At 32.7% G+C, this 17965-nt stretch overlaps 1 protein-coding gene across 1 annotated transcript in view; it reads left to right on the forward strand.

Moving 5' to 3' along the window:
* The window catches only part of MDGA2 (MAM domain containing glycosylphosphatidylinositol anchor 2), a 701528-nt gene that overhangs the window by 301861 nt on the left and 381702 nt on the right, over positions 1-17965 (forward strand). The window contains exon 5 of the mRNA XM_074236282.1: positions 12617-12749. Within this exon, the coding sequence (XP_074092383.1) occupies positions 12617-12749 (133 nt within the window). The remainder of the gene's footprint in view (positions 1-12616; positions 12750-17965) is intronic.

Here is a 17965-nt window from a genome sequence, read left to right on the forward strand (position 1 = left end):
AAATAAATAAAATCTTTCTAAAGGAGAAAAAAGTATGTTCAGTTTTGCTAGGCAGTTGAGTCTTTGTTGTAATCCAAGATTTTTGCCCTCTGGAATATCATATTGCAAACCCTGGAATTTCTTTACATGAAAACTGCTAAATCTTGTGTTACCCTGACTGACACCATGATATTTGAATTTTTTCATTTTTGACTGCTTGCAATATTTTCTCTTTCACTTAGGAGCTCTGAAATTTGGCTATATTTTCCTGGAAGTTTTCATTTTGGAATCTCTTTCAAGAGGTGATTGGAAAATTCTTTCAATTTCTATTTTGCCCTTTGCTACTAAAAATATCAAGACAGTTATCCTTAATAATTTCTTTAAAAATGATGTTTAGGGCTCTTTTACTGATCATAGTTTTCAGGTATTCTAACAATTTAAAAATTACTTCTCCTGCATCTGTTTTCCAGGTGAGTTATTTTAAATGAGAAATTTCAAATTTTCTTCTAGTTTTCCATTCTTTTGGTATTGTTTTATTGATTCTTGATTCCTTACAAAATCATAATCTTCCCTTTGTTCCATTCTATATTTGAACAAGTTATTTTCTTCAAGAGTTTTTGTATCTCATTTTCCATCTGGTCAGTTTGCTTTTTAATGCATTCTTCTTCTCTTTGACCTTTTGGACTGCTTTAACCATTTGACCTAAACTGGTTTTTATGATGTTATTTTCTTCAGTACTTTTAGTATCTCCTTTACCAAGCTGTTTATTTTGTTTTCGTGTTTTTCCTGTATCGCTATCATTTCTCTTCCCAATGTTTCCTTTATCTCCCTTACTTGATTTTCAGAATCTTTTCCTGAACTCTTCTATATCCTATATCTATATCTTGGAGACTTTGGATGCAGCTTTCACTTTGTTATCTTCTTCTAAATGTTTATTTTGATCCTCCATATGACCAAAGTAATTGTCTATGGTCAGATTTTTTCCCCCTATTGTTGTTTGCTCATTTCCCCAATCTATGACTTGATTTTAACTCTTTATTAAGGTGGAGCTCTGCATCCAGGGTGGAAGTCACACTTTTCCAGCTGTTTTCAGAGATATTCCCAGGGACCTGCAAGTTTTCAATTCCTCCATTGTCTTATGGGAGGCTATGATTACTCTCCTTGCCTGTGCTCTGGTCTGTGGGTGACTACAAAGCACTGTTCTCTGACTTGCTACTGTGAGGAGCATCCCTGTTCTAATAAGGCAGTAAGCTTCATTTTACTTCTGCTTTTTTTTTCTGAACCTGGGACCCCAGATTGTGACCCAGACCTGAGTATGGGCAAAGCAATGGAGTCCTGCCTTAGGGATAGCAAATAAACCCTTACAAATTAACCCCCTCACAATCCACTTCCCTAACCATGGGCTGAGAACTCCAGAAGAGGCACTTGAATCTGTTCCCTGTCTACTGGGGTCCAGTTTTCACTTCTAAAGTCTGTTCTGGATTATGCTCCACTCTCACCATGGTACGGCACAGTTTTCTTCTTGACTTTCCAAATGTCTTGGAAATACCTAGGCTGAGAAATCTGGAAACTACCACCATTGTCATTCATTCAGTTACCCAGCTGCCTCTTCCTGGACTGCCATGGACTGGTTTCTGTAGGGATGGGCTGCACTCCTTTCTCAACCCTGTGCATCAGACCTTTCTTGCCAGCCCTCTAAGTTGTCTTGTATTGGATAATTGTTTTCTTCCACCTTCTTGTGGGTCCTGCCACTCTGGATTCTAGTAAGAATCATTATTTAAAGGTATTTGTAGGGGTTTGGAGGAGGATTCAGTTTGTCCCTGCCCTTACTCCTCCATTTTGCTCTGTTAATTTCACTGTATTCTGCTGAGTTTGTTGATCTTCTCTGTTATTATAGTAAATTTATATTATTCTGTTCTTTTTTTGTACTTTTTCCATTTTTTCCCCTCTATTGATTTTGCACTTTAAATTTAAGTTGTGCTCTATTCCCAATATAAAAAGAGGTGGGACACTGTCTCATTTTCAGGGCAATTTCTGGAAGTCTGAAATTTTTCAATTCTTCCAAGGTGGTATAATTTGGGGAATGGTTATGTCACTGCTCTTTTGATATGTGTTCCAATTCCAATCCTATTATCCTTGGGACAAGAAGTAATTCTGTTCTTCAGTGATTCTGAAACTTTGGGTCTAGAAATGATACTATTCCTCTGGGACCCTAAGCCATTGTAACACAGTGATACTGGTCAATGATTTTTTTTTAGGTTTTTTTCAAGGCAATGGGGTTAAGTGACTTGCCTAAGATCACACAGCTGGGTAATTATTAAGTGTCTGATGTCAGATTTGAACTCAGCTCCTCCTGACTCCAGGGCTGGTGCTCTATCCACTGTGCCATCTAGCAGCCCCTGATCAATAGATTCTTGATTCCTTGTGCTGGGAAGTGATACGGCTCCTCAGAGTCTTTATTCCTTTGTACTTAAATATTCCTTTCCACACTTGACACCATGATTAAAGATGGGTATAGACAATGGAATTACCAAAGAGTATCCAATCTTTATTTACTATCTACACAGGGTTCCCCCTGTTATTTCTGACCAGTTAGTAGGTCCTCTTGCTGTATCTAGTTTGAGAGGTATCAGATAATCCTGTTCCTTCTGTCACTAGCACCTTTTCTCATCTCTCTTTCATTGCAGCTATATGGGTTCTGGATTAACCTTCACCATGTGCTACAGATCTCTCCTTCCCACCTCCCACAGTCTTGGATTGGTAGAATGGTGCACTGTGATCTTTTATTGTGTCTATCATTCTAAAATTCCTTTTGATACCTTATTTTCAAGTTGTTTGGAGGGAAATGCTGGAAGAGTTTGCCTGCTTCCTCTGTCCTGTCATCTTGGCTCTGTCCCATATAATAATAATAGTAATAATAATAATAATAATAATAATTATTATTATTATTATTTACAACACAGTAATATTCCATTGCATTCACACACCATAAATTTTTTAGCCATTCTTCAAATGCTGGACATTTACTCTGTTTTTTTTTTTTCATTTCTTTTCTTTTGCTATCCCAGTGATGCTATTTATATGATATTGGATTTGGGATTACCATCTTATTTATGACTTCTTTGTGGCATATGAAGCATAATAGAATCATAACAGAATCCTTTTCATCTTTTTGTTTCTGTAATTCTTAATTCCTTTTCAGAATGTTTTGCATTGTTTCATAGTTCCACCAGCAGTATTATAAATTGCCTATTTTTCTCATATTCCCTCTGACATTTATCACCTTTGCCAATTTGCATGCTCTGAGGAGAAATCTCAGAATTCCTTTGCTTTGCATTCCTTTTATGAATACTTTGGAACATTTTTTCATAATATTATAAATATTTTTCCATTTTTCTTTTGAGACCTTTTTATGTATACCCTTAGTCTATTTATTCAAAAGAAGAATCTATATGTAGTAATGCATAGGTATATATACAAATTTATTTGTACATATAAGCAAATGTATACTTTGTAATTGTAATATAAAATCTTGCAATCAATTACATGTATTAAAATATAAAGCATATATTATTTTGTAGTTTTATATTATAATAATATGTATTGAATTATATATAAATGTATTATTTTAAAAGTTTATATTAATATAAAATATATAGCACTACTTGATACACATTATATAACATATATGTAACATTAAGTTTTAGAATATTTAGGAATTATAAAGTATTTGAGATATATATATATATATATGTACATACAAGTATGTTATATATTTATACACATTTATCTTACCAAACCCTGTAATATTTGATACAAGAATTTCTTTCACCATTAAGCTCCTTCCCTTATTATCTTATATTATTTTTTTTCATGCAAAAACTTCTCAGTTTCATATATTCAACAGTTTTTGTTTTATCTTTTGTTACTATTTAAACCCCAAAGTTAGTTAATATTTCTCTTAAAGTAAGACTAAAAACTATAGATATGATTTTTCACAAAATATGTAAAAATATGAATGAAACAGATAAATTGCCACAAATTATTTTAATGAGCCAGAAAATATGATAATAAAATTTATTTGTAAGAACTAAATATCAAGAATATCAAAGAAATTAATGAAAAAATATAAAGTAAATATGTCTAGCAGTACCAGATCTTAAACATCAGGAAAAGTGGAAGTAGTGTGATAGAAATGAAATATAGGTCAGTATCTTATACCATTTTAACAAGATAAAGTCAAAATGGTTACATAACAGACATAAAGAGAAATATAAGGAAATATAAGCAAAGATATTATAGGTAATGTGGAGTATATTATCATTTATATTTGTGAATAGTAAAGAATTTATGAATAAAGACAGTAATGTGAATTGTAAAATAGATAATTTTGCATATATTAAATTAATATTTTTGTATAAATAAAACTAATATTAAGATTGGAAGAAAAGTAGAAAAATTGAAGGAAAGTTTTGTAGATAGTTTCTCAGATAGATCTCTTATTTCTCAAATACATAAAATCCATTTCATACATATAAGATTATGTCATTCCACTATTAGCAAATGGTCAAAGGATATTAATAGACAGTTTTTCGATGAAGCAAAGAAAAGTATTTATAATCATGAAAAATGTTCTGGATAACAACTGATTAGAGAAATGCAAATGAAAGCATCTTTAAAATATCATCTCATACCTAAATGCTAAAAATGATAAAAGTAAAAAATGACAAAAGTTGGAGGGATTGTGGAAAAGCTGGAAAATTAATAGACTGTTGGTGAAATTGTGAAGTGATCCAAATGTTTTGGAGAGCAATTTGGAATTACACTCAAGCAGTTTAAAAAAAACACAACTATGTATAATCTTCGACCCAATGATGCCATTTTTTTAGTCTGTTTCCCAAGGTAATCAGGACATAAAAGAAAAATGCTTTATATTTTATAAAATATTTAAAACAACTGTGTCTGTGGTAATAAAGAACTGGAAACTAAGGGGATGCCCATCTATTGGGGAATGCCTAAATAAGCTGTGATATATGATTGTGATGGAATGCTACTGTGCAATGATAAGCAAGTCAATTTTAGAAAAGTATTGAAAGACTTGCATGAAACATTACATATCGAAACAGGCAAAAAACATAGACTGTTACATATATATGAATAGCAATAGTTTCAAGTATAACCAAATGATTAAACTATTCTAATTTTAAATATTTAAATCAAAGATAAAAGATCCATGAAGTAATATTCTTACTAACTTCAGAGAAAAAAATTCAAAAATAGATGAATGAATAGGATAGTTATATATATATGTATTTATATATATATATATATATATATATATATATATATATATATAGTTATATCTCTAATGTATATATGTGTGTCAAATGATAGGATTCTTTAGTGTGCTATCATGAAGAAGAGAAAATTCAGTCTTAAAATGTAACAAAAATATATTAAATTTTGAAAATGCATCTCCTACATAGAACTATAAGTGATATATAATCTACATCTTTTAGTTTTTTAAAGATATTATAAAATTAATTATATTTTCTTCTTTTTTGTCTTTTAACATTGTTTTAATCTCTTATTTTATGGATTCATTTAATTTTGTTTGGTCCATTTTAATGTTCAAGGAATGGTTTACTTGAATATAACATTAGTCTCTTGTCCTATGGTATTTATTTTTCTTCCAAATCTTTCATTCTTTATTTATTCTTTCTTCTTTTACTATTGCTTCTCCAGTGCTCTTACCTCATTTATAAAATAAATATTTTTCATCTCTTTAAAAAAAAAACCCTAATTTCATTTCTCCTCCTAAACATCTTAACTTTTGTCCATTTTTTTTTGCTTTTGTGTTTTTATTTTTATTCTTTTCCTTTAAAAGTCTCTTCTCAGACTTATGTAAGTTTTCTTAAACTCTGGAAAACTGGAAAATAATTGGACATAAATTTGCTTTAATCCAATTCCAAATTGCTTAACCTAGTTAATCTCAAAAGAAATAAAAGGTAGTATCATAAGGAAATTAGAATAGCATGGGGGGAAAAATCACTTCTCAGATATATGCATAAGGGAAGAATTCATTACTGAAAGAGATATAGAGTCCCAGAATAGTAAGTATACAATTTTGATTTTATAAAATTAGTAATGTTTTGAATGCACTAAAATTGGAAAGGAAAAAATTGGAAGGAAAAGATAACTGCAAAAAAGTTTTGCCAGGATTTTTTTATAAGATCCCATATACAGTGAAAAGAGAAAGAAAAAAATAAAAAAAAGAGAGTTATAGCAAATAAGGGAATTATCAAAGATAGTCAAGGACCATAGAGCCATCTCAGAAGAAAAAACTAGGACTTGTGCCATAAGTTTTACTTATGTGAGAACTAATCAAAGTCCCAGATAAAAATATTTTTTCTTTACAAACCTTCATCTGCTGCCTTTCTACAGTTGCTACACACACACACACACACACACACACACACACACACACACACACACACATATATATATATATATATATATATATATATATGCTACTTCTTCATCATCCAGATGTTTTCAGGAACTTGAGTCTTACCTCAAACCAAAATGGTCCAGGAATTAGAGATATGAATTGAAATTAACTTAAACTCCTAGTTATTCATGAAAATAGAGAATAATGGTGATTTTACTCACAAATTTTGACCAAAACATACTCTCTGAATCTGTAGAGGAGGAACCAGAAGAATTTTAAATGCCAAAGAATTTATATTTGATCCTGACAGAAATAAGAAGTCAGAGTACACAGAGTAGGGAATTAACATTGCTAAATTTCTTTGGAATAAAATCACTTCAGTATTATTGCTGTGGAGCATGGATTGAGATGGAGAGAGATTTAGAAGACGACTATTGAAGAAGTAAAAATAAAAAGTGAGAGAGAAAGATAACAATACTCTAAATTATGCTGGTAATTATGTGTGGGGATAATAAAATATATGTGAGAAATGTAGAAATTGAAATAATATTTGGCAACTACTTGAATATTTGTGGATTATGAGTGAGAGTGAGGAGTTGACAAACTGGTTTCATACTCAGTGATTGGGAGAATCACATGTCAAAGGGCACGAAAGAGGTTATATTTAGTAATGGAGAAAGATGACTAGTATTCTGGTTGGTTCTTGTTCTTCCTTATTGAAGACCAAAATGGCATCACTATCTTTGAGACAAAATACATTTTGTCCAACTGTGGCTGATCAGACTAATATGAGCTGGGAGTGCTCTACTTCTGATCAGGCAAAATAGAGTCCATGTGAATACCTGGGGTGCCTACCCTAAACTTACACATGTCATATTTCCTTTGAGCTGCTTCAATTCTGTCTTCTTCATAGAATGCACCACTTGAGGGCATGCCATGCTGGGCAGTCTTGTGTCAGTGTCTCCCATGCTGCACAATCAATTCTAAAGTTCTTCAATTAAACCTTTGGGGTGTCTTGATATAACTTCTCCTGACCCCTTTGTGAGTGCTTGCTCCATATGAGCTCTCCATAAAATAAGTTTCTTTTTTTTTGTGGGGGGGGGCAAGCATGCATCTGGCATTCTAACAATATGTCCAGCCTACCATAGTTGCACTTTCTATAGTAATGTTGGAATGCTCGGTAGTTTAGCTTGAGAAAGGACCTCAGTGTCTGGTATCTTCTCTTGCCAGGTGATCTTCAGAATCTTCCTAAGACAATTTAAATGGAAGCGATTCAGTTTCCTGACATGGCGCTGGTAGACTGTCCAGGTTTCACAGGCACAACAATGAGGTCAGCACCACGGCTCTGTAGACCTTCAGTTTGGTAGTCAGTCTAATACCTCTTCTCTCCCACACTTTCTTTTGGAGTCTCCCAAATACTGAGTTAGCTCTGGCAAGGCGAGTGTCAACCTCATGGTCAATGTGTACCTCCTTGGAAAGGACATTCAAAGGACACTCAAAGGTAATTGACTTATCCACAGTTCTCAAAACTTCTCCATTTGCTGTAATTGATGGTTTCACTTATGGATGGTGTGGTGCTGACTGATGGAGCACCTGTGTTTACGTGGTGTTACTTGTTAGACCAAAATTAGCACAAGCAGCAGAGAATTGATCCATACTTTGTTGCTTCTCAGCTTCAGAGGCTGCATTGAATGCACAATCATTTGCAAACGGAAGAACATGCACAAATACTCCCTCTACTTTGGTTCTGGCTTTTCAAGTTGAAGAATTTGCCATCAGTACAGTAGCTGACCTTGAGATCAAGTTCTTTCTCAATGAAAGCATTTGAAAACATGGCTGATAACATCATACTAAAAAGTATGGGAGCAAGGACACATACTTGTTTCACTCCATTGGTGACTGGGAAATCTAGAGAGCATTGTCCACTATCCAGAACCTGGGCAAGGTGTGCCATCATGAAATTGACAAACAATTCTGATGAACTTCTCTGAGCAACCAAAGTTTGGCATAATTTTCCATAAACCCTCACAACTGACAGTATCAAAGGCCTTGGTCAGATCTACAAATACTGTATATAGACCTCTCTTCTGTTCTTGGCATTTTTCCTGGAGTTGTTGGGCTTCAAACACCATATTGACTTGTACCTCTACCATTTCTGAAGCCACACTAGCTGTTAGGGAGATGATCATCTTCCAGGTTGAGGTATCAGCCTATTGAGAAGGACTCTGACAAGAATCTTACCAGCAATAACTAAAAGAGAAATACCCCTGTGATTGTCACAGGAGAATCCCTTTACCTTTACCTTTATAGAGATGGACAATGGAGGCAGCCTTGAATTTTGGGGGATAACCTCTTCATGCCATATTACCTGGAAAATTTCAGTCAGCTTTTGGATGAGCAATGAACCTCCATCTTGTAGATCTCAATTGGAATAGAATCAGCACCAGATGCTTTGCTACTTTAAAGGAGCCTAATAGAATTCAAAACCTCTTTTTCAGTTGGAACTTTAGCTAGGGACTGATTGACTTCAACTTGAAGTAAATGGTCACTGGCTTCTACATTGAGTAATTTTAATAACAATATGGAAGTGTTCATCCTGTATCTCTAGAATCATGTTCCTATCATTAATCGATGTGGCTCCATCAGCACTGAGTATTTGAGATGAACCATATGTCTTTGGCCTAAAAATACCCTTCAGGGCACCATAAAAGTATTTTTGTTTGCTACTATGAACATAAAACTGAATTTCATCTGCCTTTTCACTGAGTCAAGAATTCTGCATTTCTCTAAGTTTTGCTTGAACTTTACTTTTCATGGAATTAAGTGTTGTCTTTTTAGAAATGGATGAACTATCTTGTTGGTAAATATTGTAGAATTCTCATTTTTCATTTATTCTGTATTTCCTCATATTTTCATCAAATCAGTCTTGGTGTTTGTAAGTGTTCTGGCCCAGATGAGCAAATGTAGTACTGTACATCACATCTCTGTAAGCTGCCCACTCTTTTTTTGCTCCACTGTTGTCAACTATGTGTTGGCTCAGTTTTCCCTGAGCAACAAACTGTTCCCACTCAGAGAGACACTCTAATTTCCTGACATTAATTCTTCTAGTTTTCATTTTGCCTTAGGGCTGAAGCTTTGGTTGAATGTGAGTATTTAGAGAGGATGAGTCTGTGATCAGTTCAGCACTCTGTACCACATATTGCCTTTGTCACTGTCACATCCTGTCTGCCTTTTCTCCTTATGATCATATAGTCTAATAGATGCCAATGTTTGCTATAATGGTTTCATTGCATTCAGACAAACAGAAGATAGTGTTTGTGATGAGAAGGTCATGAGATGCGCAAGTCTTCAATTGCTGTTGCTGTTTCCAACTCCATTCCTCTCAAGGACTCCCTGCCATGTCTGGTAATCTGAGCCTACTCTAGCATTAAAGTCACCCAGAAATATGAGTGTCCTCTTTTGGTACATTGAAGATAAGGTTCTCTAGATCTTCATAAGATTTTTCTTGAACTTCATCAGTGTTCGTCATGGTGGGAACATAGTTATTAATGAAGGTGAAGTGGCATTTTCCTGGAAGTAGCAATCTCATTGTCATGAGTCTGCCATTCACTCCTTTTGGTAGGCATTCTGGATCGTTGACTAGATTAGTTTTGATAGCAAAACCTACCCCAGCTTTATGCCATTCCCATTCACTGAAGCCACTCCAGAAAAATGTGTATGCTGAGACAACTTCAGTAAGCTGGCCTTCATTTGCCAGCCTTGTTTTACTCAGGGCTGCTATTTGGATATGGTACCTGTTGAGTTCTCTTGCAACAAGCACTATTCATCTTTTAGGTCTATTAGATCTTGTTTTGTCTATGAAAGAGTATACATTCCATGCACTGATGGTGAGTGAAATCTTCTTTGAAGAAGTTCTTGATTTTTTTGTGGGATCTCCATCTACTTTGATAATTAGGCCAGGATGGGGGAAGAAGACAATTTTAGGGCCTTTTTGGCCCCTTCCTTACATCAGGAGGTAAGCAGTGTCATCCTTAAAAGGGCTGTTCAGTCATCTGGGGGCTAACAAATTTCACTGCTGTTTTCAGAGGGGAAACAACCCTATGGCTTGTTGTGACTACAGCTACCAATGTGTTCTCACCTGCTGCTTTGTCACTTGCCTGTCACAAGACTTTGAGGAATGGTTATGAGTGATGTATTTTTCTGTGTGGGTAAATTGGATTTAAGTGAAGTAGAGCTGCATGAGGTCAATCTGCCTCATTCTCTCTTCCAAAGTCATCATGATCCAACATAGCAAGACAGGTGATAACTTTAAATGCAGTGGATGACCTTGGTGTCTTTGATGTCTAACCAACCCCTAAGTGCTCCACAGCAAGCACCTGCTTCAGCTGGCTTCATGGCTATTTGAATGAATTGTTCTCTTCTGCCCATTCCACCAATGGAAGACTTCACATGCTTGGGGTAGACACCACCCACCACTTACTGATGAACTTGAGACTCCCTCGGTTACCCTCAACCTAGTTTAGCCTGCCTACTGAAACAGTTTACTGGGGTGTGATCACTGTGCATGCTACAGCTTCTTGCAGCCAAAGTTGAGAGTTAAGTGGAAAGCAACCCTGGAGAGAGTTTGGCAGCCCTCACACCAAGGTACTAGTCTTCTTTAAACATACTCTACACCCTCACTAGTGTTCTATTGCATTTAAGAAAGAACCAGTTTTCTATTATTGGAAGGAATGCCAAGGTGAATAGAAATTTGTTAAGGATAAAATGAGTATTACATAGCACACAGGGAAAGAAGGGTTCTGAATTAAGTATCTGGTAAGTAGAGGGTAGACATGGAAGATTATCATTGAGGGGAGAATGGTAGGAAAGCAGGTTAGCTTTCATTGATGTTCTTGATTCAGACTCAAAAAAGATTCTTAATGCAGTCTTAGGTGATACAGAAACAAAACTTCTTTGTAGTAATAGGATTAGATTTTTTTGTTTTTGTTTTTTTTTTGTGCAGACAAGGAAAGAGGGAAGAAGGCAATAAGTAAGATGTGTTCACACTTGAAGCTCCTAATAGTGTGTTGACTGCTGAAATAATGATAGATCTAGATGATGGATAGATAACTAGCTAGTTAGAGAGAATATTTAGCAAGTACTTATGGGATCAGACATTGTACAAACTTCTGGGAACAGGAATACAAACAAATAGGCAATTTTTAACCCTCAAGGAGCTTACTTTCTAATGCTAACACAGAAAGAGGAACAGTGAATTTAATGGGTTAAGATCCTTGTGGGAGGATATGCTGAAGAAATGTACCCCATTAAGATATAATAGAAATCTTGCCTAGCACAGTCAGGTTGAGTTTCTGATGGGTTGAGTTCAAAGGAGACTAGGGCATTGTGAGGAGATAGAATGAAGATTTCTTTTTATTTCTGTGATCCTGTAGAGGGCAGGGGTTGTGTTGTTGTCTTTCATTGAATTCCTGGGACTTAGCACAGTGCCTGGCTCATAGTTATCAGCTTAATAAATGGTATGTTTACTGACTGGATAGATTTGCATAAACTAATAAAATTTCAAATTATCTGATAAAAAATAAGCAAGACAGAAAAAGAACTCAGTAGGGAATACTGATTTAAATGTGAGGTTGACAAATTTGCTATATTGATTTTATAAGGTAAAAGAAGATTATTGAATAAAACTTCTTACTGTACAAAGAGCAGTATAGAATTCTTAATATCAGAGATTAACATATTTTTGAAAGGATCACAGTATCCATATTGATTTTGCTATGAGGTATAACAAAAAGAGCCAAAAATAGACATATTGTTCTTACAGCAAAGTTAAAGAAATAAATGCAATAGTCTCCAATATTAAGGATATTATTCAATTTGTATATCTTCTCCAAATATATATATGTATACATATTATATATATATATATATATATATGTTTGTTTGTTTAGAAAACCAATATAAAATAAGAGTTGTTATTCTGTTCAGTTGTTTTGTCCTGGTAATTTGCCATTTATGATATTGTAAACTGTAATCTATTTCAAGAAATAAGAAAACTTGCTTAAAATCAAACATCAAAATATAACAGCTATATTTAGTATTTACATTTTAATAATTTGAATTAACACAGGTAAATCACTTTTCTTGGTAATTAATTACACATTTTTCACAATAAGTTTTTTTTTTCAGGGTGAAACAAAAATCTTAAAGTTAAAGAATCTTCGACCTCAGGACTATGCTAATTATAGCTGTATTGCATCAGTGAGGAGTGTATGTAATATTCCTGATAAAATGGTGTCATTTAAACTCTCCAATAAAACAGGTATGGAACTATTTCTGTATATATGTTTGTTATCAGGTTAAATTATTAAATATTTAAATTTTTGATCATTAATATTTTGATTTACTTTTTGCCATATACTATGTCAAAAAGTTGAGGGGAGAGAGGGGCAAGGGACAAGAAAGAGAGCTTGACCAGTGAGCGAGAAAAGCAGGGCATTTGCTTTGACCTTTCTTCTCATTGTTCAGCATAGCATCCTGGTAAGTGAAAAGCCTACCAGAATCATTCATATAACTTAGATAGAGCTAGTCTGATAAGTTTTAGAGAGTTTTTCTGACTTTAGCAGAAGTAAATTAAGAGAATACTTTCTGTAGGATGTTTTATATGTGAATATAAATTAAAAGAGTTTGTAAATTCTAAATTCTAAGTATTTGTTAAGCTGTAGAGTGAAGACTGTCATTTCGTCTGTATTAAGTCTATATTAGTGCACTAGATGTGCTCACATCTAGAAAATTATCAGTAGTGTTAATATTTTAAATTGGAGAAAGATATCAATGCCTTCAATCCAAAGTTTTAAGATACCCTTAGTACATGAGTATTCCTTATGTAAAATTATAATGGAGAAGGATTGCCAAGGAAACTTCAAATACAATTATAAATAGATGAATACAACTGAAAAAATGACTGAACATGATCAAAATCTTCTATCAAATGTAACTGACCTAGAAAACTGGATGATGAGATATTAAGAATAACCTAATTCCATGAAAAATATAAGAAAAAAATCCTGATACTTTACTTAAATAAAGAAAATAAGTAAGAGCTGTAAATGAGCAAGGTGAAAATAAACAAAAATTCTCTAATCATCTCTGGATCAAAGCCCCAAATTAAAAATCTATGGGAATATCTTTACTAAAATTCAGGCTTTACATTGTAAAGAAAAACATTACAAGTATACAGGAGAAATAAGTAACTATAATAAAAGAATGGAAATCATGCAACCTAAAAAACAAAAGGCCCAATATAAAAGGATAAAAAATATGAATAAAATCTCTTTCAAAACTGTATAATGTGGGAAGGGTAACTGACTCAATGTAATAGAGACATTTAGGTTTTTTATATGTTTTGATTTTTACATCATAAACATTTACAAAACTATCCTTTTCTTTTTTATGGAATTTATTTATTTTGAGTTTTAAAATTTTTCACTTAATCTTACTTCCCTCCCCCAACCCCCACAGAAGGCAATTTGCCAGTCGTTACATTGTTTCCATGGTATACATTGATCCAAATTGAATGTTATGAGAGAGAAATCTTATCCTTAAGGAAGAAAGATAAAGTATAAGAGATAGCAAGATCAGACAATAAAGTAACAGTTTTTTCCCCCTAAATTAAAGTTAATAGTCCTTGTTCAAACTCCACAGTTCTTTCTCTGGATACAGATGGTATTCTCCATTGTAGACAGCCCCAAATTATCCCTGATTGTTGCATTGATGGAATGAGAGAGTCCATCGAGGTTGATCATCGCCCCCATGTTGCTGTTAGGGTGTACAGGGTTTTTCTGGTTCTGCTCATCTCACTCAGCATCAATTCATGAAAATGCTTCCAGGTTTCCCTGAATTCCTATCCCTCCTAGTTTCTAATAGAATGTTCTTACATATATCACACTTTGCTAAGCCGTTCCCCAGTTGAAGGACATTTACTTGATTTCCAATTCTTTGCCACCACAAACAGGGCTGCTATGAATATTTTTGTACAAGTGATGTTTTTACCCTTTTTCATCATCTCTTCAGGGTATATACCCAGTATGGTATTCCTGGATCAAAGTGTATGCACATTTTTGTCGCCCTTTGGGTGTAGTTCCAATTTGCTCTCCAGAAAGGTTGGATGAGTTCACAGCTCCACCAACAATGTAATAGTGTCTCAGATTTTCCACAACCTTTCCACAAATTATCATTGTCCTCTCTGGTCATATTGGCCAGTCTGAGAGGTGTGAGGTGGTACCTCAGAGAAGATTTAATTTGCATTTCTCTAATTAAAAACTATCCTTTTCTAAAAGAATTTCTTATAAAAACATAAAACAATAAAGTAAAATTAATAGCAGTGCTCTCATCCAAGTGTATGTATATTCCATAGCTATAAAATACTTCTTTTTAAAATTTACACAAAACATTTCTCAATTCTAAAACCTTCCTCACTAAAAAGTAAATTAAAAAAATCATTCACTAAACACACAGTCTACAGATCTATAAATATATTTTAAAAAATATATTTATTTCATACTACTCCTGAAATATTTCACTGAAATTCAATGGTATGGTATTTCATCGTCACTCTTCCACAATAATGAAAGATTAATAATCCTAATAATGGTTATTAATTATGATAACAACAAAATGCTCAGGTTTTATGTGAAAGCAACTAGATAGCTGAATGACTGAACAACATCAAAGGCTTTCTATAGCACCCATCTTGTCCTAAGATCTTTAAAACATTATTCTCCTTTGATCAGTACAATAATCCTTGATATAGGTTCTATTCTTCTCTTTATTTTACAATTGAGGAACCTGAGATATACCTGGTAAGTAAGGACATATTTAAACTCATCTTTTTGACTACAGATCAAACAATCAACTTTACCACTTCACTGGTTATCATATTGATTAGAGTTCTTAAAACTTTCAAAGTTATTTTGTACATAGTTCACCTGATTCTGTTTGTTTCATGCATCAGTTTACAATTTTTCAAAACTGGATTTTTATAATATTCATCTTTAGTATAAACTGTTTTCTGTTTGGTATAAACTAATTCCCTAATTCATATTTTGAAGAGCTAGAGGTGTCTTTCTGTATCTTCTAAAAATGATTTATTTCTTAAATTGCTTTTAGCAAAATAGTACTCCATCACATTCCTATATCACAATTTATTTGGCAATGCCTTAAAGAATGAATATTTCTCTATTTTTGTTTATTGCCACCACAAAAACAGTTCTCATAATTTTTCCCATATATTTTTCTACATATTATTACTCTTTTTTGAGTTTTTTGGTGTAGATTAACAGTGATGTAGCTGATGGAAGGATATTGTTTAGCATCCTAATGTTATGATTCTAAACTGGTCTCCAGAATGATTGTGCCCTTTCAAAAGTCTATCTGCATATTTATTTGTCTACTCACAGGTCCTCTTACATTTTTGCCATCTTTATCTTTGATGGATGTGATTTAGAGTTTAGTTGTGCTTTAGAGCATTTTTACATTTTTTTTTTACATTTTTTTACATTGTTTACATTGTTTTACATTTTTATAGCCAGTGGTTCCCCTAATCAGAACAATCTATTCACATCTATAAACTATCAGTTGGAGAGTGGCTCTTATTATTTAATTGAATTCCTTATAAATCTTGAAAATTAGATTTTTATCCAAAAAAATTACAGCAATGATTTTCCTTAGTGAATTTTTTCCCTGTTCATCTTAGTGTTTTTAATTTGTGTAAAAAACTTTAAAAAATTCTGTATTAAAATTTTTCATTTTATCTTATATGACTTTCTTTATTCCTATGAATGGTAATTTTATTTCTGTTTCTATAATTTATTTATGTGACCTTTTATATCTACGTGATGTTTCTAGTTGGAGCCTATTTTGTTATGAAGTGGGAGGTGTTGCTCAAAATCTAAGCTTTTACAAAGTGTTATCCAATTTTCTTAGAAGGTTATATAAATATATTTTTTTGTTAAATAGTAAGTAAGTTCTTGTCTTTGACAAGATTGGATTTTCAAATGTTTGATATGTACCAAATATTGGGTATCTAACCTTATCTACTGATTTATCTCTATTTTAAACTGGTTCCATAGTTTGATTGTTAATATTATGCCATATATTATTAGACCACTTTCATTCCCATTTCTCTTTTCCCCCCTCTCCATATGAATTTCAGTATTAATCTGTTCAGCTTTAGAAAGTAGTTTCATTGATACAGCCTTGAATAAGAAAATTAATATATTTATCATTGACAGTTTTTTTTGTACTGACTTATTTTATGGAAATTTGTATTTTCCTGATTGCTTAGGGCTCTTTCTATAAAGCTGTTTGTAATGTTATTTCTTTGATTTTATGTATATTTAGAAGGTAGACTCAATAAATCAGTCAGTTGAAAACATTTATTAAGATCTATCATGTGCCAAGCATTATACCAGCACATTTACTAGTTCCTGATTTCAAAGTGCTCACAGTCTTATGGGGAGAATCCCAATTTGTGTAATTCAAATGAAATTTCTAGCTCTTCCTGCTCATGATTTCTATGAATTTACTGTTTTTAATCTGATATATTTGTTGAAGATATTGATTATTGCTATTAATTTTTAATTGACCTTTTAGGGTTCTTTGAGCATACAATACAACAGTTTGGTCAAAATAATGATTTTGTTTCTTTCGACTAATCAGGTTATTACCTAAATTTCTTTTTATTGTCTTATTGCTATAACTCATATTTCTAGTACTATGTTGAATAGAAGTTATGACAATGAATTTATTTGAAGGAATTCTACATTGTTCCTGAAGCAAATTATGGTACCTCTTAGCTTTAGATTTGTACTATTAATTGTTATAGAAGAAAAGTTCATTTATTCCTGTGTATCTTACTGTTTTTTTGGACATCTGGTTTATTTTGTCACAAGTTTTTTCTTCTATCTATTGATATAAATATATTATTCTTATTGATTTTCTTACCAACATGGTTAATTTAACATAAGGTTTTACTCATATTAACCTTGCATTCTAGATGTAAGTACTTTCTGTTCTGGGAATATAAATTGTTTTATTGATATTTTATCTGAAATTGCTGCATCTATAATTGTTAGGAATATTGATTTAAAATTTTTCTTCTGCTGTTTAGATTTTTCATTTTATATATCATGATCATATATATCATAGTAACTCTTGGAAGAATCTCTTATTTTTGTTGTTTAAAAAACCAATTTATGTAATTGTTCCTAATCCTAATTGTTCTTAGAAAGTTTGATAAAAATCACTTGAGAATCATGTAGTTTTGGAGAGTTTTTGTTTGGAAATTCATTCATGATTTATTCAGTTGTTTCCTTTGAAATTATATTGTTTAAATTCTCTCTTTCTTATTATGTTAATTCAAGTATTTTATATTTTTTATTACCATGGATTTATTTTATATATGATGTCAAATTTGCTGGTACTTAATAGACTGAAATAGTTTCTAATGGTATCTTCCACTTTTTTCTTAATTTGGTA

This window comes from Macrotis lagotis, chromosome 4 (genome assembly GCF_037893015.1).
Source record: "Macrotis lagotis isolate mMagLag1 chromosome 4, bilby.v1.9.chrom.fasta, whole genome shotgun sequence".
Classification (NCBI taxonomy): domain Eukaryota; kingdom Metazoa; phylum Chordata; class Mammalia; order Peramelemorphia; family Peramelidae; genus Macrotis; species Macrotis lagotis.